The 23,540-nt window shown below is 47.3% G+C and overlaps 1 protein-coding gene across 1 annotated transcript in view; it reads right to left on the bottom strand.

Moving 5' to 3' along the window:
• The window catches only part of DNAH3 (dynein axonemal heavy chain 3), a 660,573-nt gene that overhangs the window by 316,659 nt on the left and 320,374 nt on the right, over positions 1-23,540 (bottom strand). Inside the window, exons 24-25 of the mRNA XM_078665068.1 lie at positions 20,424-20,625; positions 14,832-14,924 (exon numbers count right to left, since the gene is read on the bottom strand). Of these exons, the coding sequence (XP_078521194.1) occupies positions 14,832-14,924; positions 20,424-20,625 (295 nt within the window). The remainder of the gene's footprint in view (positions 1-14,831; positions 14,925-20,423; positions 20,626-23,540) is intronic.

Genomic DNA, 23,540 nt, shown 5'->3' with positions numbered 1-23,540 from the left:
TGGAATGCTGGAAGCGTTTGAGCCTCAAGTGTCAGTAGCTAGGCCCTTTTCTCATTAAAGCGTTATAGGTTAGGCAACAGATTTTTAAAATAATTATCTTTCTGACCGTAGCCAGTGTAGTGTTTTCAGAAGTGGGGTGGAAGTAGATCTCAAGGGAAGATTACAGATAAGCCGAGTAGCTGTATTTTGCACGACCTGAAATTTGGACAGTAATGTCTCATTGGCGGAAGCCTGAAACTGTTTTTCTGTCGGCATCTTTGCACATGGCTCTGTATTTGTTCCTTTGTGTGTATAAATTATTCAAAAGCGAAATCTGTGTTTATGCTTGTTAAAATGCAGGCCGCCCGACTCGTCGCCGCAGGTGACCCTCATAAGAGGGCGGACACCGTAGTGCCACAAGATGGCAGGCGCACCAGCCTTCTGGTCTCCAGCGGCTGGGGCCGCTGCTGTGACGTCACGACCGCTGGGGGAGGGTGGGGTTTGGGGGTATTTAGGCTTCCCCCCCCTCCCTCCAAGCGGCCTCTTTGTCTCTTGCTGCCCTCGATGTTGGACCGTCGCCAGGACCTTCAGGATCAAAGGTGAGAGCCCATTCCCCCCCTCGTGCTCGCTCCCCCCATTCGGGGGTTGAGATGGGCCGGGCGGCCCACTTAGCTCCGGGCCTCTGGAGCTGTGGACATACTCATGTCAGCTATTTTATCAGTTTCCCCCTTTTTGTGTATTTTGTTTTCGGGGGTGGGCACCGAGCGGGTTACTTTGCATGGGGTAGCGATTTCTTACAATTGCCATATAGGAAGTTTGTTTATTTTCTTGAATACCGGCGTGCTTTCCGAGGGTCCTTGTTCCGGCCTGCGGGCCGGGCCCCGGAGGAGTGCGCGTTCTTGCGGCGCTGCGGACCGGGTGTTTTCCCGTGAGGGGATGGGGCTCAGGGTTGAGCGCACGCCTTGCATGCTTGAGGCCCCTGGTCAGTGTTACATGTGTTCAGGTGGCCTTACGGTACTGCGCTCGCTCCCCTTTTCTTTCGGTAGGCATCCCCATTGGGCTAGTGGGTATAAGCAGTTTTCGTGTTCGGGCTTCAGGGTTCGAGTCCCGGCGTCGGCTCAGGCATCCTGGGGTTTTGTTTAAATTTTCGCCCGTGGTGTATTTTCCCTGCGAGGCAGCTGGTCGCGGCGGAGACCCTACACCTTAACAGGTCGCGGGGGGAGGGGAGGAGGTCTGCGCTTTTCTGCCAGCCTGCGGATTCGCTTTTAGATCGGCTTGGCTGTCCGCGATTATGTTCCTAGGCGGCCTCACACCGGATCCTCTGGGCCCAGGAGCCTCCGGACGCATTTCCGCTACATAGCAGTGCACTCGGGGGAGGGGGGGGGGCTTGACGGTGGCCATTTTTAGGGGTGCCATTGTCCAGCCGCGTGGGTCTGGGCGCCCAAGCGGCCATTTTAGGGGGCAGCTGTCCCCTCGGGGTACGGGGAGGGGTGTGGGTGCGTGGCCATCTTGGGCAGCGCTCGACCATGCCCACCAGTCCCGCTGGGTCTGGTGTGGTACGGGGTTTCTCTTCGTCCGCACCGTTTCCACTCCTCCTCCTTTGTGCCTTGGTTTTGTGCCTGCATTTACCTTTTTTCTCGTTTTCGCGTATCGCCTCGGCAATGACATTTTTGTCGGGCCTGGTCATGAGTTGCGCTGGCTGACGACCCCCCCCTCCCCTCTAAAGGCTCCAGCGTGTTCACATGGGGGCCCTCGCCTGACTAGTGGGGGCGCTTCGCGTCTGTGTGGTCTTATGGGGCGTGTTTCATGCACTGGGGGGGCAGGGTCGGCTTGCCCTTGCAGTCCTTAGCGCGGGATTCTTCGGGGAGCCATGCAGCCTTGGTCCGCCATCCCCCTCCCCGCCTCGGGGTTTACGGTGTGCGTCAGGAGTTCGACCTTGTCTATATGTTACGTCATTTTCTAAGCGTCCGATTTTCCCCGACGGGGGAGGCGCTGAGCGGCCTGTGGGCTGCTCCTGCCCGGCGTACCCGGGATCGTTCCCGCCACCCCCCCAACCCCTCGCATGGCATGCGGCGCCCTGGGATGTTTGTTTGCTCCATCCGGGCGCCGCGCTGCCGGGAGGGTGTCCACTGTTTCTGCAGGCCTCGGGCTAGCGGTAGCAGTCCCTCGTGGCGCCCCTCCTCCCGGGAAAGTGCTTGAGTGGCGTTCGCTTAACATGCGATAGGTAGCGTTTTAGTCACCTGCATTATTTTATAGCAATTTTCCCCGCAGGGCCTGCTACTCCCGGGAGGTAGTCTGGCCGGAATTGGAGCGCCCGGCCTCAGATTTGGAGCGCAGTTTCGTGCTCCGCTCTCCGCCCTAACGCACTGGGTCTCTGGGCATTTCTTCCTGTCCTGCGTCTTGCACTTGTGTCTGTTCTTTGCACTGTCCTGGGAGGGTGGGGTGCACTCCTACCCGCTCCTGTCGGGGCTAGTACGATACGCAGTGGTGGCTTAAGTATTGTGAGCAAGAAACAGCGCTCACTGGGCAGACAAGGGGGCAAGCCATGGTGCTTAGTTGCATCTTCTAGGCGCATGTCAGTCAACAAGCTTTGCAATTCAACAGGTCCCGCAGCAAGTCAGTGTGTAGGTTGCAGTGACACCAGGTTCCCTGGGTGTTTTGGGTTGCAATATTTATGAGAACAAGCATGGCTGTTACATGTTCATTTAAGATGGCACTAACATGCGTGTACTTTCAGGAGAGTACGGGTACGTCTGGCAAGGACTGGTTAAAAGAAGCTGGATGACGCTGGAAGCAGAAGAAGAATAACGAATTAAAGAGCTCACTGTAAATAAGGGAAGGAACGTTGTGACAATTTCTTTTATTTTTCAGAATACAAAGCAGAATAATCAACGCAAAGGACAAGGAGGCTGCACAGGTGGCAACTGCCAGACAGAAACAGGTATATGGGGGCGCCCAGTCTTTTGTGTGGACACGGAAGGGGGGCGCATTCACCCTGAAAGCCAGAGGGGACACGGCAATGCGTTGTCTTGTAATTTGTCACCTCTAAGTGCGCCAACTTACGTTACCCTTTTTACCTCCATAGCCCCTTCTCACTCTCACTTGCGGAGTCCCTCCGATTCGATCGAATAGTTTCGTTCCACTTGTCGCACCACTGTGATGTAAGTATGGAGGGGTTTGGGACATGCACCTGTTGATACTCAAGTCGGCCAGGTTCTTTCCCTTGTTGTGTGCTGTGGCTGATCCTAATTTTTATCGCCAGATCCTGTGCGAGCGTATTGAAGTGAGAATGGACAGCCAAAGTTATCCTCCCCTCTTCCAAGAAAATACCCAGGTGGAGGACTCGTTGCCGGGCACCTCCCAAGACGCAGTGTGGGCTGACTTTATGGAGCTGGAAAAGCTGAAAGGCCTCACTTGGGCACAGAACTTGTTGAACACGCCAGAGCCGGAGGATTCTGGTTTCCCGGCTGAATCCCCTTCGTCCGACATCCAGAACAGTACCGATACCGGTCCATCCAGGCCCAAGCGAATCAGAAAGCCCACGGTTAAGGATTTCCCCCTGGAATCTTTGCCGCTGACACGAAGCAAATCGGTGGCGAACCCCCGCGAGGTCCCGTCACAGGGGGCAAGTGCTACGCCACCACCTCCGGTCCTCTCCAAGGACAATCAAGCGACCCAAGGTAATTTCGCCACCAGAGACGAGCTGACCAAAGTCTTGGACACTTTGAACATTTTTATGGGACGTTTCCAAGGGGGGTTCGCTGCTGCTAGCCCACCACAAGCTGGGTGTAGTAGCGTGGTTAGCGGGAGTCCTATTCTGGCAGCAGCCACTGTTTGGTCATCTGGGCAGGCCGCTAAGCAGGGGGATTCAGTACATGTTGCAACATCACCTGTGGCTCCCTCAGTCTCGAATGGGGCAACTAGTGGGGCGCCGCTGGTGAGCTCCCCCGCCGCTCCTTCAGCGGCCATTGCACAGGTTCCAATCACACCCCCTGCCGCCACAAGCGCTCCTTCGGTGGTGCCTCCTGCTACCACCCCTTTGCCTGCCCCTGTGCCTGCTCCTGTCCCCGTTATCTCCACTGCACCGCTCCTTTCGGGGCGATGCTCTTTGGCTTGGCAAAGAGGGCATTTGGAAAAGGGAGTTTATCGATATCTTTACCCTTCTCATGTTAGGACAGGAAGGCTTGGATGTTAGAAAGTTTGGGGCTAAAGAGGACGATAAAAAGGTAAAGTGTCAGCCTTGGCCTGAGAAGAACATTGCTAACTGGCTAGAAGCTTTCTCCATTTTAGCGGCTGTCATCATGGAACGTTTTCCTGAACAGGGCCCAGGCCTGGTACAATATTCCAGGATCATACACACTGAGGCCTTGAAATGGGGTGGTAATGGTTGGATCAACTATGATAGGGAGTTCAGAAGGAAAATGTCCCAGTTCTTAGAGATGAACTGGGACCAAAAGGAGGTGCAGCTCTGGATGGAACACATGGGAGCAAGGGGCCAGCTTGCAGTTGGATCAACAAGCAGCTCTCCCAGTGGGCAGTTTTCTACGGGGGGATCCTCCTTTGTTCGGGGCAAGGGTAAACATTCCTTTCGAGGAGGCCGTAGAGGAGGTGGAGCCAGAGGTGGCTTCAAGCGTTCTCCCCCTGGCACCTGTCGCCTCTTCAACAATGGGTCTTGCTCCTGGGGGAAGACATGTAAATTCGTACATGCCTGTAACACCTGTGGGGGACCCCACCCCGCAACCTCAGCCTCTTGCCACTCCAAACAGAACTCCCAGCCAGCTAGCAAAGGGGGACAGTAGGTTGGGGTCAGGCAGCAGGTCTCCGGGTTTGGCTCCTCCTTGCACGCTCTCAGTCCCTCCCCTGTTGATGTTTAGCGATCCTTCTGGGTGCCTCCTTCCTCCAGGCATACCCCCTCCTCTACCTAGTTCTCATCGGCTAGCTCCACTGGGAGGGTCCCCTGTGATCCTTGACAACATCACTCCTTTGCTCAGGCGTTATCCCTTAGAGGCAGACAGCCGCTTGCTTTTATTTGGTTTTCATGAAGGTTTTAGGATCCCGTTCACGGGTGCTCTGGGAAGCAGGGACGCTGACAACCTCAGATCTGCCAAGGAACAACCAGAAGTGGTGAGGGCCAAGGTAGAAAAAGAGAGATCGCTGAAAAGAATAGGAGGTCCTTTCCTGCACCCACCTCTTGAGAATTTCGTTGTATCTCCCCTGGGGGTTGTACCCAAAAAAGAACCAGGTGCCTTTAGACTTATCCACCATCTATCCTATCCTAAAGGGACGTCAGTCAATGACGGGCTAGAAGAGGGAGCATGCTCTGTGTCTTATGCCACGCTGGATGTAGCATTGGATCTAGTCAGGAGAGCGGGCAGAGGGGCCTGGTTAGCCAAAGCAGACATTGAATCAGCTTTTAGGTTACTACCAGTCCACCCGAGCAGCTATCACCTGCTAGGTTTCAAGCTCGACGGCATGTTTTACTTTGACAAATGCATGCCCATGGGTTGCGCTGTGTCCTGTGCGTACTTTGAAGCTTTCAGTTGTTTCCTGCAATGGGCACTCCAAGACACTTATGGTGTAGAGGGGGTGACACATTACTTGGATGACTTTTTGTTTATCGGGAGTGACGGGACACAGCTGTGCTCACAGGCCCTGGCAGATTTTGTTCTCCTTACAGACCACCTGGGGGTCCCCCTAGCCCCTGGTAAGACAACGGGGCCAGCTCAAATCTTGACTTTCCTGGGAATAGAGATAGACACGATTGCAGGGGAGTCCAGATTACCAGAGGGGAAGGTGCACATGTCTATCAAGATTCAGGCGCTGGTAGGACTGGACAAAGCTTCCCTGGGCTGCATCCAGGGCATCCTAGGCCTGCTCAATTTTGCTGCCAGAATCATTCCAGCAGGTAGGGTCTTCGCCAGGAGACTAGCAAGGGCCACTGCGAACGTTACTAAGAATCACCACATGGTGAAACTGAGCAAAGGGATACAACACGATCTGGCCATGTGGGCTGAGTTTCTGCGCAAATTCAATGGGGCAGTAATTTGGAGAGCCCCCTGGGCGGGTAGCCCTGACCTTGCCCTTTACACGGACTCCTCAGGCAGGCACGGCTTTGGGGCCATCTTAGACAGGGAATGGTGCGCAGAGAAATGGACCAACGCCTGGATTAAGAAGAAGGTCACCTCTAAGATCACAGTCCTTGAGCTCTTCCCAATTGTGGTGGCCTTCCACTTATGGCCTGCTATCCTGTCCGCCAAAAGGGTCCTGCTGTGGTCAGACAACTTAGCGGTAGTACAGGCCATCAACTCTCACTCGGCTAATTGCCCCCTGGTTCTATGTCTGCTGCGCGAGCTGGTGCGTACTTGCCTTTATAAAAATGTTGAATGCAGGGCGCGTCACATTTAGGGTATCAAGAACATCGCTGCTGACGCTCTCTCTCGTTTTCAGTGGCAACGGTTCCGAGGAGCTTGACCGAGAGCGAGAGAGGAAGCCACCCCCTTCCCAGTGCACCTCTGGTACCTTCTGAAGTGGTGAACAGGATGAGGGCCCTGGGGGATATGTCTCTGGCGCCGAACACTAACAATAGATACATCTCTTGTGTTAAAAGATTTTGTTCCACTGTGGGGCCGTGGGAAGACTCTAGTGAGGCAGCAGAATTGAAAGTCCAGGCCTTCATCCTGTGGGCAAAGGATAACAAAAAGAGCCATTCGTGGATTTCAGGCCACCTAGCAGCCATTAGTCACAAGGCCAAGTTGAAAGGACAGGCGGACCCGACCAGATCATTTGTCATTAGGGCAGCTTTAAAAGGGTGGGCTAGAGGTGAACCCAAAGTGCCGGACAGCAGATCACCTATTGATTTTATAACTCTCCAGAGAATGATCGTGTGTTTACCTCAGGTCACTTCCTCCGCTTACGAGGCTGCCTTGTTTGCAACCGCTTTCAGTTTAGCATTTTTTGGCGCTTTTAGGATCTCTGAGCTGGTTGCCAAATCCAAGAATGACACGTCTGGTGTAGCTTTGTCACTGCAGGACGTTGTGGTTTTGGGGGACACGCTCAAGATCACCTTGCGCCAATCCAAAACTGATCAGAGGGGTAGGGGGATAGAACTTTGGTTGCAAAGTCTAGGCTCGCCCAAGTTTTGCCCCGTGAGCCTCCTGATTGCCTACCTTGCCATCCGACCCGCCAGTGAAGGATATCTCCTCTTGCATTCAGATGGCACACCACTTACCAAATACCAAGTGGAACATGTATTGCATGCTTGCTTGTTCACGGCAGGGGTCTCAACACTAGGCAAAAAATTCAGCACCCACTCTTTCTGCATAGGTGCAGCCACAACTGCATCCTCTGAAGGGGTGCGCGTAGAGGTCATCAAGCAATTAGGGAGATGGTCTTCTGACTGGTACAAAAGGTACATCAGACCAGACAGCAACAGGTAGTGCTCGGAGAGCACAGGAAAGGTGTTAAGTTTTATTTCTGGGACGTGTAGCAGCAACTGTGAATGTTGGGCCCCCTTGGCCCTGTCCCACGAACTGTGTTTTGCTGTGTTGTTTTGCAGTGTGGTAACTTTACCAGTGTGTTTTATTGCATGTTAGAATAAATAAGTTACATACAACACTTCTCTTTATTTACCAGGATCTACGGTCTGGGTGCTGGGCCACGAGGGGGTCTCCAAGTTGGCCCTGTGGGCAGTAAGCAGGAAGTGGAATCATGGGTTTGTATGGTGAAGGAATTGCTTGCTTGCGGTGGAGCGGGGTGCTGGGCTTGCTAACACAAGAATTACAAGGGAACGCCCACCCCCCAGACGTGCTTATCCTGCACCTGGGAGGGAATGACTTGCCTATCCTAGGTAAAAGATTCCTACTGAGGGACATGAAAGCGAACATTACCAAGATCAGCAGTTTATTAGGACCTTGCGAACTATGCGAACTATGGTGGTCTGAGATCACACCACGCCGGGTTTGGCTAGGTGCTCGCTCTGGGCAAGCGATAGAAGTGGCGCGAAGGAAGGTTAATTGCGCAATGCAGAAGTTCCCAGAGCTGATGGGGTTTGGCTTCATTGGGGAACTGCACGCCAAAGCCACTGGCTGCCTTGACGAAGAAGGAGTCCACCTTTCCAAAGTAGGCATGGACTTATTCCTGTTGGATATTCAAGAAGACCTTCTCTCAGCAGGCTGTATCTAGGAGGTTAGCTCTGGTGGGGGGCCCTGGCTGTGACGGTCGCCACATCCAGGGCTATGGAGGAGTTACAGGATGATCCAGAGGCGAAAGGTACTCAGGAGTACCCTATGCAGAAGCACAAAGGGTGCCGAGGCCCAATATCCCTGGGAGATCTGTGCGGTGGACCCTGGGGGTGCAACGGCGCCCCGTTAGCCTACGGGCGGTTGGTTACCTGGACAACCGGGGGTTGCTTGAACGCTCCTCCCCTCGTAGGGGGGGGGTGAGCTAGAGTGTGGACCAATGGTTCGCAGGACAGGTGAGGGGCTATCCTCTCACCACAACCGCTAAGCACCGTCTGGCCAAGGCCGCGGGCTACTTGGCCTATCAGGTGGCAAGCTGCGAGGGGCGGCTTGCCTTTGGATCATCTGTAAGATAACCCACAATGTTTTGGCATTTTATGCTAATTAACCTGCAGCTACTTTTCCCCACAACAAGTTGTCTTGTCTACTTATTTATGATGTGCATAATGTATTGTTGGTGGGATGGTGTGTGGGCCGATATTGGCACTATCAGGGCCGGCTCTAGGCTCATGGTGGCCCTGTGCAGGGAGCGTAGGTAGGGGGCCCCGGAAGAGGGGGTCCGGGCGGGGCGGAGTATGTAGCAATCTTAAAATTAGTACCTTTATAACATTCTGGGCATAGTTTAACTTTGACGACTTTGTTAGAAGAGACACTGAACATATATGATAATTGATTTCTCTCCCGCATTTTAAGCTGCTGCTGTATAATATTTGAAAGACACACCACCCTATACTATTGCGCCGGCCGCTATGAACACTGGAAGGCATTGGACATGATCTATTATGCACTCGATACTTGTAGCAAGATATTGTGCCTTGAAAGCATTGGTATCTCCCACAAAGCCATCTAAGTGAAACATCTGTTGTATGTGCTGGCTAAATTCCACAGATAAACAGAGTAGAACACTCCTCTCAAGACTATCATCTTGTGTAATCATGCCATTCAACAAGAAAACATCTTTTGAGATAAAAACATTCTTAGTGTAGGTGGAAAAGCTCTGGAACACCTCAGGGCTTTGGAAGTTAGTAATAATGGAAGCCGGGGAGGCCGCCAAATCCCTGCCAGGGGCCGCCACGAATATGTATGTATCCGATTCCTCGTGGCGGCCCCTGGGGTTTGGCGGCCCTGTGCAGGTGCACACTTTGCACATGCCTAAAGCCGGCCCTGAGAGTGTAGGCGGGAGTGAAAGCAACACAGGGGGTGAGGGAAAGCAACACGCAGGATGTGAGTGGGGAAAGGAATGGGGAGAAGCATTTTGGTGAGAGCAGAGGGAGGACTGCGAGGAGAAGCAGTTGGGCAACAGACAGCAACACAGAGTGCAGGGAGAAACACATACGAGAGATGGCTCCAAAACACAGCAGTTAATAGAGTGCTTCACAGAAAAGGGAAAAAAAAATAGTGTTTCGAAAGCAAGCAGTGGAAGCAGCGATGTCAGTCAAACAAAGAAACTAATAAGGCAATGTTCCGTGGGAAGGACATACACAAGATTGGCAAGCTGGGAGAGAAATAAGAAGCAGTTAAAAATGAGTGAGACAAGGAAAGCCAACCAATGTTAAGCATTGGGCAGGCCCCAAGCCCCTCTATGTTCTTAATATAATAAACTACAATATGCCTGCAAGAGGCAGTGTAAGCGCTGTCTAGACTCTAACCTAATGATCTCTGTTGACATTTTTTCTCCCTGGCTGTGGATAACAGAACGTATTCACCTGTTTTGAGCAAATCATGTGTGTGTGAAGGTTAAAGTTCACTGGAACTATAAGAAAATATTTCATCTTTAAAAAGCATTTTTGTTTTAATATAGCAGACCAAGGCACTGGTGACTTTCTTTGGGCAGGGCAAACTATCTCAACACATGCTAAATCACCCCTGACAGGACAAAGCCGGCTAGATTATTGTAACTGACTCATAATCAACATGTGGTTGACCTCTTGAACCTGTGTCCGTTTTTAATAACCCGGCGTTGGCAGCGTTCATGCTCACGACAATTAAATTTAGCGGTGTGTTTATTCATGGGCCTGATGCTTGTTAAAGGATGTATTGAGAAATCTTGCACGGTGGCTCGGCATTTTCAGTCCGATTTGCCAGAAGTATTGGAAGCCGGGGTCGGAGCCGGAGGCCGCCAAATCCTGCCAGGGGGCCGCCAGTGCCACGATGTAATCATTGATCATTCCGATCCGATCCTCGTCGTGGCGGCCCCTGGGGTTTGGCGGCCCTGTGCAGGTGCACACTTTGCACATGCCTAGGGCCGGCCCTGGCACTATGCAGGCCACCCGACTCGTCGCCGCAGGTGACCCTCATAAGAGGGCGGACACCGTAGTGCCACAAGATGGCAGGCACACCAGCCTTCTGGTGTCCAGCGGCTGGGGCCGCTGCTGTGACGTCACGACCGCTGGGGGAGGGTGGGGTTTGGGGGTATTTAGGCTTCCCCCTCCCTCCGAGCGGCCTCTTTGTCTCTTGCTGCCCTCGATGTTGCCCTCCCTGCCGCTTACCCTACATCTCAGGAGGTAGGGGGGGGGGGGGGGTTATGCTTATAATACTTCTTATTTGTGTTGCAGGAGGAGTTACAGGATGATCCAGAGGCGAAAGGTACTCAGGAGTACCCTATGCAGAAGCACAAAGGGTGCTGAGGCCCAATATCCATGGGAGATCTGTGCGGTGGACCCTGGGGGTGCGACGGCGCCCCGTTAGCCTACGGGCGGTTGGTTACCTGGACAACCGGGGGTCGCTTGAACGCTCCGCCCCTCGTAGGGGGGGGGGGTGTGAGCTAGAGTGTGGACCAATGGTTCGCAGGACAGGTGAGGGGATATCCTCTCACCACAACCGCTAAGCACCGTCTGGCCAAGGCCGCGGGCTACTTGGCCTATAAGGTGGCAAGCTGCGAGGGGCGGCTTGCCTTTGGATCATCTGTAAGATAACCCACCTTGTTTTGGCATTTTATGCTAATAAACCTGCAGCTACTTTTTCCCAACAACAAGTTGTCTTGTCTACTTATTTATGATGTGCATAATGTATTGTTGGTGGGATAGTGTGCGGGCCGATATTGGCACTATGTCTTTCTCTTTAACTCGATTCTATATCAGGTACATTTAAAATCAATCCACAGTAAATCGAAATAAAACAAACAATATTTCCTACTCTTTATTCAGAAAAGTGAGCCAATACCAACAGGTAATAGAACCCAGAACGTATTGATGCTGTTTTTTTCCTCCTGTGCAGGATTACTTCCCCGACACAAGTTCTGCGGGTTGGAATTGAGGACAACATAGTAGTATTGCACATTTGCTCCTTGTTCAGCGCTCCATCACTCAGAATCTAGCATTTTTTTTATCAACATGAATGTCATTCAGTGTCTCTTTTCAAAATGTGTGCAGGGAAATATGGACAGGTCAGTGGGACAAGTTAAACAATGTAGTGTCATGCAAAGAAAAGCAAACACTCTAGGGCCCTAATTTATCTGTCACGATAAAATCCAACTCCAGCAGTTCTGAATTTATTGGGTGCGAAAAATTGCGCCTGTTCTGAGTATTTGGGAATGACAGCCGGATTCTGGTGCTCAGGGCACCTAAAACCGCATGTCATAGTAAAGCCTAATCAGAGACGTTTTAAGGCATGGGCAGGGCCGGCCCTAGGCATGTGCAAAGTGTGCACCTGCACAGGGCCGCCAAACCCCAGGGGCCGCCACGACGAGGATCGGATCGGAATGATCAATGATTACATCGTGGGACTGGCGGCCCCCTGGCAGGATTTGGCGGCCTCCGGCTCCGACCCCGGCTTCCAATACTTCTGGCAAATCGGACTGAAAATGCCGAGCCACCGTGCAAGATTTCTCAATACATCCTTTAACAAGCATCAGGCCCATGAATAAACACACCGCTAAATTTAATTGTCGTGAGCATGAACGCTGCCAACGCCGGGTTATTAAAAACGGACACAGGTTCAAGAGGTCAACCACATGTTGATTATGAGTCAGTTACAATAATCTAGCCGGCTTTGTCCTGTCAGGGGTGATTTAGCATGTGTTGAGATAGTTTGCCCTGTCCAAAGAAAGTCACCAGTGCCTTGGTCTGCTATATTAAAACAAAAATGCTTTTTAAAGATGAAATATTTTCTTATAGTTCCAGTGAACTTTAACCTTCACACACACATGATTTGCTCAAAACAGGTGAATACGTTCTGTTATCCACAGCCAGGGAGAAAAAATGTCAACAGAGATCATTAGGTTAGAGTCTAGACAGCGCTTACACTGCCTCTTGCAGGCATATTGTAGTTTATTATATTAAGAACATAGAGGGGCTTGGGGCCTGCCCAATGCTTAACATTGGTTGGCTTTCCTTGTCTCACTCATTTTTAACTGCTTCTTATTTCTCTCCCAGCTTGCCAATCTTGTGTATGTCCTTCCCACGGAACATTGCCTTATTAGTTTCTTTGTTTGACTGACATCGCTGCTTCCACTGCTTGCTTTCGAAACACTATTTTTTTCCCTTTTCTGTGAAGCACTCTATTAACTGCTGTGTTTTGGAGCCATCTCTCGTATGTGTTTCTCCCTGCACTCTGTGTTGCTGTCTGTTGCCCAACTGCTTCTCCTCGCAGTCCTCCCTCTGCTCTCACCAAAGTGCTTCTCCCCATTCCTTTCCCCACTCACATCCTGCGTGTTGCTTTCCCTCACCCCCTGTGTTGCTTTCACTCCCGCCTACACTCTCAGGGCCGGCTTTAGGCATGTGCAAAGTGTGCACCTGCACAGGGCCGCCAAACCCCAGGGGCCGCCACGAGGAATCGGATACATACATATTCGTGGCGGCCCCTGGCAGGGATTTGGCGGCCTCCCCGGCTTCCATTATTACTAACTTCCAAAGCCCTGAGGTGTTCCAGAGCTTTTCCACCTACACTAAGAATGTTTTTATCTCAAAAGATGTTTTCTTGTTGAATGGCATGATTACACAAGATGATAGTCTTGAGAGGAGTGTTCTACTCTGTTTATCTGTGGAATTTAGCCAGCACATACAACAGATGTTTCACTTAAATGGCTTTGTGGGAGATACCAATGCTTTCAAGGCACAATATCTTGCTACAAGTATCTAGTGCATAATAGATCATGTCCAATGCCTTCCAGTGTTCATAGCGGCCGGCGCAATAGTATAGGGTGGTGTGTCTTTCAAATATTATACAGCAGCAGCTTAAAATGCGGGAGAGAAATCAATTATCGTATATGTGCAGTGTCTCTTCTAACAAAGTCGTCAAAGTTAAACTATGCCCAGAATGTTATAAAGGTACTAATTTTAAGATTGCTACATACTCCGCCCCGCCCGGACCCCCTCTTCCGGGGCCCCCTACCTACGCTCCCTGCACAGAGCCACCATGAGCCTAGAGCCGGCCCTGGCATGGGCAAAGTGGACAATCGCCCATGGTCCCCATATTCCGTAGTTCCCCTAGGACAGTGAACTTTCTCTCTATTTCACCAATGTCTATCCTCTTTCTCTTTCTAAACCTCCCTCCTTCTTTGCCCACTCTATCTCTGACTTTGTGTCTCTACCCTGTGTTTTTCTAACCGATTTTTAGGATTCCTAACAAGACATATATCAACTGGTTTTGGATGACCCTGTTAAAGTTGACTATATAATTTACAATTTTTTAGCATGATGTGGGCTTGAATTATCAGGAAATGGGAAATAAAATTCAAATTTGCTCCATACATGGGCTTCCAAATGGTTGTATGATATTACAACGAACTCCATTGTAACGCATGCCTTTACCACGCATGCGTTACAACGGAACACTATTTTCACGCTTTTCCTTCTCCACGTTTTTTCCGTGGTGACGTCATACGTAAAAAAAAAAGGCCGTTTCCTTCCCCTGCGCCGCCGATTTCCTGCACATCTTCTCTAAAGGTTAGTGTTTTTTTATTTGAAGGGGGGCAAGCCCCCCCAACCCCCCCTTTTTTTTATTTGTACCCTTTACCACACATGCCTTTACTACTACTTCGTAGTAAAAATATACGTGGTAAAGGCTGTCGTTGTAACCACGCATGCGTTGTAATGCATGCGTGGTTATGGTTTTAGTTGAAACGGCCTCGTTGTAGTGGCCGTTTCCCCTTCCAAATATGTCGGGGCCCCTTCCAAATATGTCGGGGCCGCCAAAATACTTAAGATGACAAGGAAGCCCATACTCTTTTCCCCTGTTAAATTCCAGCAGATTTGGCCGGCAGAAATGTAAGGAAGGGTGTTGAATTGATACGGAATGACAGTGAGTACTAAAATCCCAGAACTCAGAATTCCAACCCCTGTGTAAACAGCGGGTCTTAAAATTATGTTCCATTCATGGTCAGAGCCTGCACGTTTTTTATTCCTACAATGAATAATAGGTGTCATGATTGATAGTAGCGCATAAGCTCACCCTATGCAAATTAAAAAAATACAAACATTTCATACTGATATCACAACATAGCACAACACCCAGTAAATTCAGGCATACCGTAGAAGGGTGTAATGAGGAGGAGGAGTGTGTTTTGTAAGCAATGCTACCAGTGTTTGGAACAGCAAAGGCTGCCCTAGTCGTAGGACATGTTGTCCATCTGTAGCTCCCTAGGCCCAGTAAGAAACAATGGCTCTGCATCTTTACCTGTATATAACCTTCAATGCCTTCATGGATGACGTGCTTTAAGCTTGCAAGCATATTTTCTTCCACTTCAAGCAGCCATTTCTCAACCATTCCCTTGAAGCAAAGACAAATAAAGCACATTATACAAAAAAAATGACTAAATAAGGAGCATTTATGATTTTTCAACGTAGACTTTAAACTGGAGACAAGAATAGCAAAGTAGGTATTCCGAATAAGTCAGTACAAAACTCTACAAGCAGCACAACAGTACACTCCAAAGCTTAATTTCTGACATCTTTGCCCATAAAATAACAATCCATATAAAGAATCATCAGGCATGGAAAAAACTGTGTTTACACAACCATACAAAATGCTTTAAAATAATTCAAATGAAGAGTGCCTCTTAAAGAATATTGCACAAGATGGGCCTTTCTCATACAATCAGAATATGTGCATTAGTTCCATCTCTCCATCGATCTATTTAAGTCATCAGTATTACTGAAGTATATGAGGCTTTAAATCCTCACAAGATTCATACATTGTCAGATGATCTTTGGTTTATTATTATACTCTGGTAAAAGAAGTATACCTCATTTTGGAGCAAGATCAGACACTCACATATTATAATGGCATGTTGAAGTATCTGGGCCAAGAGCACCCTAAATAACTATTTGGTGCCCTATTTTAGAAAGGTTTTGGCAAGTGACAGCCCAAAGTGCCACCAATCCCCTCTTGACTTGTTATATGGCCATTATTATTGTGACTGCTTTACAAAATTCTTGTGAAAGAAAGTTCAAAGAAGACGAGGAGCAATTATATCACACAATGAGTACCTGCACTTTTATATTTCAGTTTCAAGCACTGCACTGAATATTATATATTTCGGGCTCAGATGAAAAAGCTGGCATTTCAATTACTGCCATGACAACTATATTAGTGGATTGTAAAGGCATTGGTTTATTTGTCAACTGGTTCAAAAAGTCCCTTTGTCAAATCTTCCAGGGCAAGGTTTAGACTCTAGAGTGCTTGCGGCTTGAATTAGTAATAATGGCAGGTGTGAAAACTAATTTTTAACACTTTCTTGAAACCAGTGATCAAATATTTAATACTGAAAGGACATTGTGAAGCAAAATTATATTTTCTGCATGGAGTACCCTGATTACTATGCCTTTTTCTGGCCACTATTTTTGCTGGTGTTAACTCTGTGCACTGTGACACTGACATTCAATGCCACAGTGCCTATACTATGCCCTTAAAATAGTACTGTAAAATTGGCATCAACCAATTGGTTTATTTAGCTTTCCAGTAAGGCCACAGTAAATTGGTATAGAAATTACGCCAGTAGCATGGAAGTTAAATGTCTTATGTGGGCTGCAGTCTGTATTGGCATGGTCCACATATAGGAACAAATCTCTGGCTGCAAAACACACCACTTGTGCTTTGACTGGGTTGCAGTTTAAAAGTACTTTTGGGACACATGGGAGGGAAAAGTGCCTTTACAAAAACGTGGAAAGCTACATAGTGGGAATAATATGCCCTCAGAGTGAGTAATTATCCAAAAGCTGCTTTCACTTTTACTGTTGAGGTAAGGGAATGTTTTCACAAACAGGCCTGGATGCAAAGAAAATAATTTCTTTGTATCTCTGCCTGGCAACATGTCAGAAAAATTTTTTACACAGTTATTTTTCACTTAATTTCAAAAATCTAATTCATTGGTGAAAATTGGTTCGAAATCCAGTATTTGTAAAGCGCGCAATTACCCGAGGGTGTCAAGAAGCTGGGGGCCATCGGGAAGATTAAGCAAGCTATTGCCCAGAGTCACCTGGTGCTGGACTAACCTGCCGCCGGCACTGGGGATCAAACCGTGAACCCGATGGTCCAAAGTCAGGCGCCCTGGCTGCTGCGCTACACCTCTTTCCCAGGTTTCAGATACCTTTATTAGAAAAGATAAAAGTGTAATTTGTGCTACCTGAGAGAAAAATGGTTTAGAGCCAGTTGCATCTCAGCTGTACTCCAAGACACAATATGCATTCCTGGGTGGGAGTTAGTGACCAGTTTCCCAGAAGTCAATGGCTTAGCCTCCGGGAACTGGAAGGCCAGAGTGTTTGCCAACAACTGGCCACTTAACATGGATTAGCCATTTACGAGGGGCAGGAACAGGTGGCAGAACAAAAGATAGCCATACCACATCTTGTTTTGATTTAGAGATGCCAAATGGATGCCAGGACCTGATTCCATTAATTTCCAGGGCCTTCCTAGGTGTTTGGCTCCAACCCCAGCAAGAGCTAAAACTAGCTTGACCCTGACAGAGGGGAGAACAGATCATATACATTGAGGAGTGACTAGGGGAGGACCACATCCTCTGATCATTCACTGTCTTTGAAAGGCAATATCAGGAAAGGAGCAAACTTCTAACACCTGCTGGCACCCAAGCACTGAAACTCCTCTCCAAGGGTAATGTGGTTGGTCACCTATTAGCCGGCTCAAATCACACAACAAGCAAAATCACTTCTGACTCCAACCAAGCCCAGTTGACTACTAAGGATAGGAGCCTGAAAGAATAATGAATGGAGACAGACCTGGTGTCTAGAAGACTGCCCTGTGGTTCAAGGACAAGAAGGAGATTTATACCATACTTTAAATGTGGTAAAGGAATTTGGCTTTGAGGAGTCTTGCCAGTCTAGAGGTTTGCGTCTTACCCTGTGGTGGATTTTGAGAACCAAATATATGCCTAGGTCTGACAGTAAAACCTTGGACAGGGGTGATGCAGCAAACCTTTTCCAGATGTCAAGCGACCTTGTCAGCTGTGAAATCCAGTTCAGAGATTTTGGTGCCTAACCCAGTGGCTTTAGTGGGGCCTGTAAATGACAGATTTGATGTTGACAGGCGCTCGCTGCTTTACCTTGTAGCTTTGAGTCTAAATTGGTCTAAAGGCAGCATTTAGAGCTTGACCGACTAGGTACTCCACCACAAACAGATGGAATGCCCTGTCTCCAAACTGATGCTGCACCCACTCTTTTAGAGTTGGGCAGACATATATGTTTCTGCCGGTGGTGCCCCTACTGGCTCTGACAACAGAAACCTTACACAAATGACCCGATGGACTTCGGGACATCGGTTGTAGCACATCAGATCACATGGCCTATCTATGGCAGACATTCTGATGTACATTTTTCCGTTTCAGACCACCAGGAAAGGCCTCCTATGGCTGGGCACGTTTTCCCCTTCCTTTCTCTGTCCTCCCATCATCCCTCCACCACAAAGGGGGGGCATCATGCAGAATCCTCTACTCTCAAATTACCACCTGCTAAGAGCAGGTGCTATATGGGAGAGTTAAACCAGTCAGAATAGTTAATATCATACTGAATTCCACATAGTAATTACATGCTTGCTCAGTTGTGTCCTATTCCAGGGGGTCTAACACATGATAGGCTGGATTTCATGTAGACAAACTAGCCAGTGACGGTAATTCCAGAAACCAGGAATCTTCACATGGAATTATGACCTACTTGTAATTAGGGCCTTAAAGGGTGAAAAACAGACTGGGTGAGACAGCACAGTGATTGAAATGGTACAAACTATCGATGGACCCATAGGTATAGACTGCATGTAAAGACACATAGAAAAAGGGTATAGGAGAACACTGGAAGATGGAATATAAACAGCTGAAAATAGGGGTCTCACTTCCTTCCCCTCCCCTAACACTCCGGTATCCCGGAACCCCGATTTCCCTCCAGCTTTGCAACCCCACTCCTTCCCGGCCTGGCAGGAAGGAGACTGTCGCACAATCAGTGATCTTTTTGAAGGGGAGACCTTTAAGACCTTTGAGCAATATGCTCAAGACTACCATCTCCCTGCCACAACACAATAAGAATATTTTCAACTTGGACACTGGCCTCTTACATCTACTAATACACAAAGGGCTACGCGCCAGCTCATCTCCTCTGAGGCACTTGTGCGATCCTTTGATGGCTTGCGGGGCTTATCTCACATACAAACGAGGTCCTACTGCACTCCAACCCTATGCCCCTCCACCTTTATCAAGGGCAGTGGCACTCTGACATCCCAGAAGACATCCCCCCGGAACACAGTGGGAGCAGCTCTGGCGCGACATCCCTAGAATATATAAAACAGCCTACAAAGTTATGACCTGCTGGTATTACACCCAGTCCAGTTGCAGAAAATTTTCCCCACCTCCTCATCCCAGTGTTGGCGATGCAACTCTGTTATAGGTTCCTTCATCCATGTCTGGTGGTCCTGCCCACTTGTTTCCCTTTTCTGGAAGGAGGTGCTGAGTCACATTAAAGATGCGGTGGGGTTTCCCATACTGAGCACACCGCAAGAAACTATCTTAGAGGTCCGGAATCAATCCCTTATAGCTATGACACATAGGAACTGGCGTCTGATTCTGAATATGCTAGGAGCAGCAAAACAAACTATTGTCTTGCAGTGGAAAAAGCCCACGAACCCCACCTTGCAATGGTTCACTCGCATGTGGCACACAATGGCAATGGAGCTTCTAACCTGTTGATTCCACAAATGTACGTATATGACAACCACTACTAGATCACCTCTCGAAACTAGAACATTGCCGCTGCACTTCACCCCACCTTTGCGCTCTGCAGCTCTTTAATGATATTCTTCTACTGCGCAGGACTAAGTCCCCATAATGGGTCGACCCCTAACATAGACCAGGGACATCCTACCTTACTCCTTCCCCCCTAGTGACACCAACATAACCCCTTAGCGCCCCTTCTCACACATTCATGCCCGCCTCCGAATATGGCTAGACCCTGAGCGGCGACATTCATGGGCCCCACCCCACCCCCATTTCTCCCCCCCTTGCCCCCTGCTCCACCTCGTTCCTATTTTGGGGTTTTGCTGTTCTATGTAACATAAACAGAATCCTACCTCTAGATTGCAGCCCATTTCTTAGCTTGGGCTGTGTAGCCCCACTACATATATGCTGAGTAATGGTAAACGTGACGCACCTGCCTGGACTCAATAGATACTGCTCCACGCCAATATCTTTCGCACTGTGATAAGACCACTCAGGACGCTGTGGGCCATTAGAAGTGTACTGACAGGATCCGTTAAGATATTAATATACTGTACAATTGATAACAATGTTATATGTGTAATAACTGTATTTACAGTCATTTGAAAACAATAAAACTGATTTGAAACAAAAGACCTTAAAATAATACCTATCAATATTAAAAGAGGGAAATAGGGACATTTTTATAGGCTGTGGACATGCTCAAGTTAACCACTGCAATCTCTTGGATACACTATCTTTTATATTGAGCAACACATTAATGTATACCAGAATTATACTGTGACTTGTAATCTGAACTGAATGATCACTGCTACTCAATGTTTTATATACAATCCTAACCTGAATTTAGGATGTTCCTTTGTGGTTTTAATCCAATGTGTACCAAAGTTAGGTTGAATGCAATATGATGTTTACACTTTTTTTAAGCTTTTAGTATTTGCATCCCCTAATTTTTAATATTAATGAGATGATCAGTTCTATGAATACTACAATTCTATCTTGAATTTTGCCAAATCATGCTATATAAATACACAACACAATTCATGTATACTTACTTTAGCTCTAGCTGGATAAATCTTCTGCACCAATGGAACGATTTCCTTCTCAGAACTGATCATGCCTGTGATCTCCAATTCGTCAGAGAATTCCAATTTTGCTATTCCCTCAAAGCACTTTTTCAAATGTGGCTGGACGCGAAGAGGGTCTTTAGTTTCTGACAAGATCTCAAGGAGCTCATCATTGGACAGGAAAAAAAATCTGCACACAAAAAATTCAATTATAAAAAGCAAAATGCTCTGGTAACCTTATATTAGATTATAGTTCTGATTATTTGGAAAACCCATGCTTATAGAAGATCAATTGACATGTGCATTTACTTTCAGTACTAGAGCATTCCATCAATAACACTCACAGTCTAAGAGTCAAAATTAAATCTAAATGACCAACTATTAAGTAATTATTTTACTTCAGTTAATTAAAACCATTTAAATGTTCACATACAATAAAAATATATCAAGATCAAGCAAGTTAAAACCCACTCTCCAAGTTCTAAAGCTGCTGTGCAAGATGTAATTGTAAAATGCTACCAATGATCCAGCAATTGTTTATATAAAAATGTGAGAATAGGACATTGATGATCATAACAAACATAGTTTGTTGCCAAAAAACATTAAGATAAAAGCAAAACAAAGGGGCTTATTTACAAGCCCCTTGCATCACCGGTGCATCACTTTTTGTACTGCACCAGCGTTGCATTTTAACGCCCCATATTTACAAGGACAGGAAAATCCACCCTGCATGGCTTTTCCAGTCCTTGAAAGTATGGCCTCTTTACAGGCAACACCCATGGAACTGGACACATTTCCAGACTTACAAGAAATCGTAAACCTGGAAACGCGTCTGAATGCTAAGCCTCTCCAGGGAACCCGTAGGGAGGCACAACTCGGACAAATGTATTAATTTCTCCTAGTTTTTTTTTACTCTTTCTATGCGTGCTGAATTCTGCAGCAGGCATAGAACAAAGAAATCACCTCTGGTGATTGTTTATGTACAGGACAGTGCTGCAGCACTTTCTTGTAAATGAGACCCAACATGTTTAAAGGTATCATATTCAACAAACAAGAGGTAGATGTAGCGAGTGTTTGTATTCAAGGCATTTAGAGTATTACAAAACAAAAATAGCAGAATACCAAGTCTCCATAGTTTTGATTTCACCTAATACAACTTTCTTCCACCACCCTATTCCTTTCTCTTCATCTCACTTTTGCAGATTCTATTACCCTCTTGGTTTTCCCCTTTTGTCACAGTTTAGCAATAAGTCTTTTTCATTCTTTCTCCCTTTTCTTTCTTTTTTTTGTTATGGGCAGAAGTGGGATGATAAAAAAATAAGCCCCAGGTACACACTGATGCCAACCAACTGCAGCCACTAGAACAAACTGCTTGTGGCTTAGGCTACAAGAAGAGGGCAATCAATAAGTAGCCAACACAGATGACTAGGCAAGCTCTATCAAGATTTTTGAGTATTCCATGAGGTAAGGAAAGAATAGTTGAATAAAAAATCCCTTTCAAAAAGCTCTTGTCTCAACTTCCACCTCTTACTCAACAATTACATTTGTACAATTCTGAAGGGGACTATAACAAAAAAATTTTAATCAGTATAGGAACTCATCACAACTATAAGGCCAGGAAAATGCTTTATATAAAGCACCTCTAAGGGAGAAGAATACCCTTGGTATGTCCACTGTCTATAGGGCCACCCTCCAACCCCTAAGAAGATGATATAACCGACCAACAGAAATCTATTGAGAAACAGTGGAATTGCCTTTTGTGGGAGGCAAACACGAACATGGAGCATAGCCAGAGGGTGGTTATTTGCATCAGTGGTGCCCACCAGCCTCCACTCTCCCCGCATGTGAGAATGCAGCAGAGGAATTAGTGGCTGCCTGGCATAAATAGCAAGAACCACAATTAAAGTGTGGATATGGACAAACATGGTGATGTGCAGATGTATGCATTTGTGGGTAGGCCATTCCGGGACAAGGCCAATGTATCACAGGCTAAGAGGTCATGACTTTTCAATTCAAAGTAGTTTCTCAAGTACATTTCCCTTTCTTGTATGTGTGGTAGTATCTCTTCTCTGTGTCAGTCAGTGTGTCAAACATTGGTTCTGTAGACACTGGTCAACACAATATCCGTTGCCCTCTTTCGAGTGAGGAAGCTGTAAAGCCTTCAGATTTCTCAGGTGAAATGTATGGCCAACAGCATTCTATATAGCCATCCGAGGGCAAATATTGATAAACCATGAATCACCCTGATATGCCCATGAACGTTGAAACCAGGCAAAGTTAATTGCTCCTGCTACCCATCCCACCACTGCGATAAGCATAGAAAAGACCACTACCAACATAGAACACAATCTTAAAACTGGAGCAAATGCATTGAAGTAAATCAATGAGAAAGGCTAAAAATAGTTCAGACTTTGTAAAATAGACGCCTATTTTAGTTAAATAAGAGGAAACTTGTTAGACCCCATTGCCTTCTAATTCTGAAAATCTAACAGGATAAGAATTTAATATTGAAACATTGAATATGATTCCCATTGTCATTATAATGTAATAATGGAGTGATGGAACAAATTATAAAAGATTTTTCTATTTTCATGTGAATCCCTCTCATGCCACTGGGAACAAATTGACGTTGTTAAACGCAGCTAACTACAAGAGACAATATTTTTAATTTTAAAAATAAATCTGAGATCCAGATTAAAACAACATGACAATACACCAAAAGAGTAATTAATTTAATACAATTTCATTTAATATCATAAAATTCCATGCAATTTCATCGTATTTCATACAGTTTCATTTTCATATTCATACATACAGTATATTCATGAATGGCCTACCTGAACCTAGCATTAATAAGCAGAAACATATAAAAACACATACATTCTTTCCCCTAAAAAATATAACTCAAAATATTTACTCTCCCTAGAACCATAACCAACAAATTATTGGGTCCGCATTTTATTAAACTTTACAATATCTCCACATCGTATAGCATATAGTAGCCCTTTCCCTCTTACGTGCTTCATTTTCTCAATTCACTTTCCAATGGAAGGGATTAATTTTGATTTCCATCTTTGCAACAACAATGCTCTGGACCTCAGCATA

Source organism: Lissotriton helveticus, chromosome 10, assembly GCF_964261635.1.
Source record: "Lissotriton helveticus chromosome 10, aLisHel1.1, whole genome shotgun sequence".
In the NCBI taxonomy this organism is placed as follows: Eukaryota; Metazoa; Chordata; class Amphibia; order Caudata; family Salamandridae; genus Lissotriton; species Lissotriton helveticus.
This window is presented reverse-complemented; position numbering and strand designations above follow the sequence as displayed.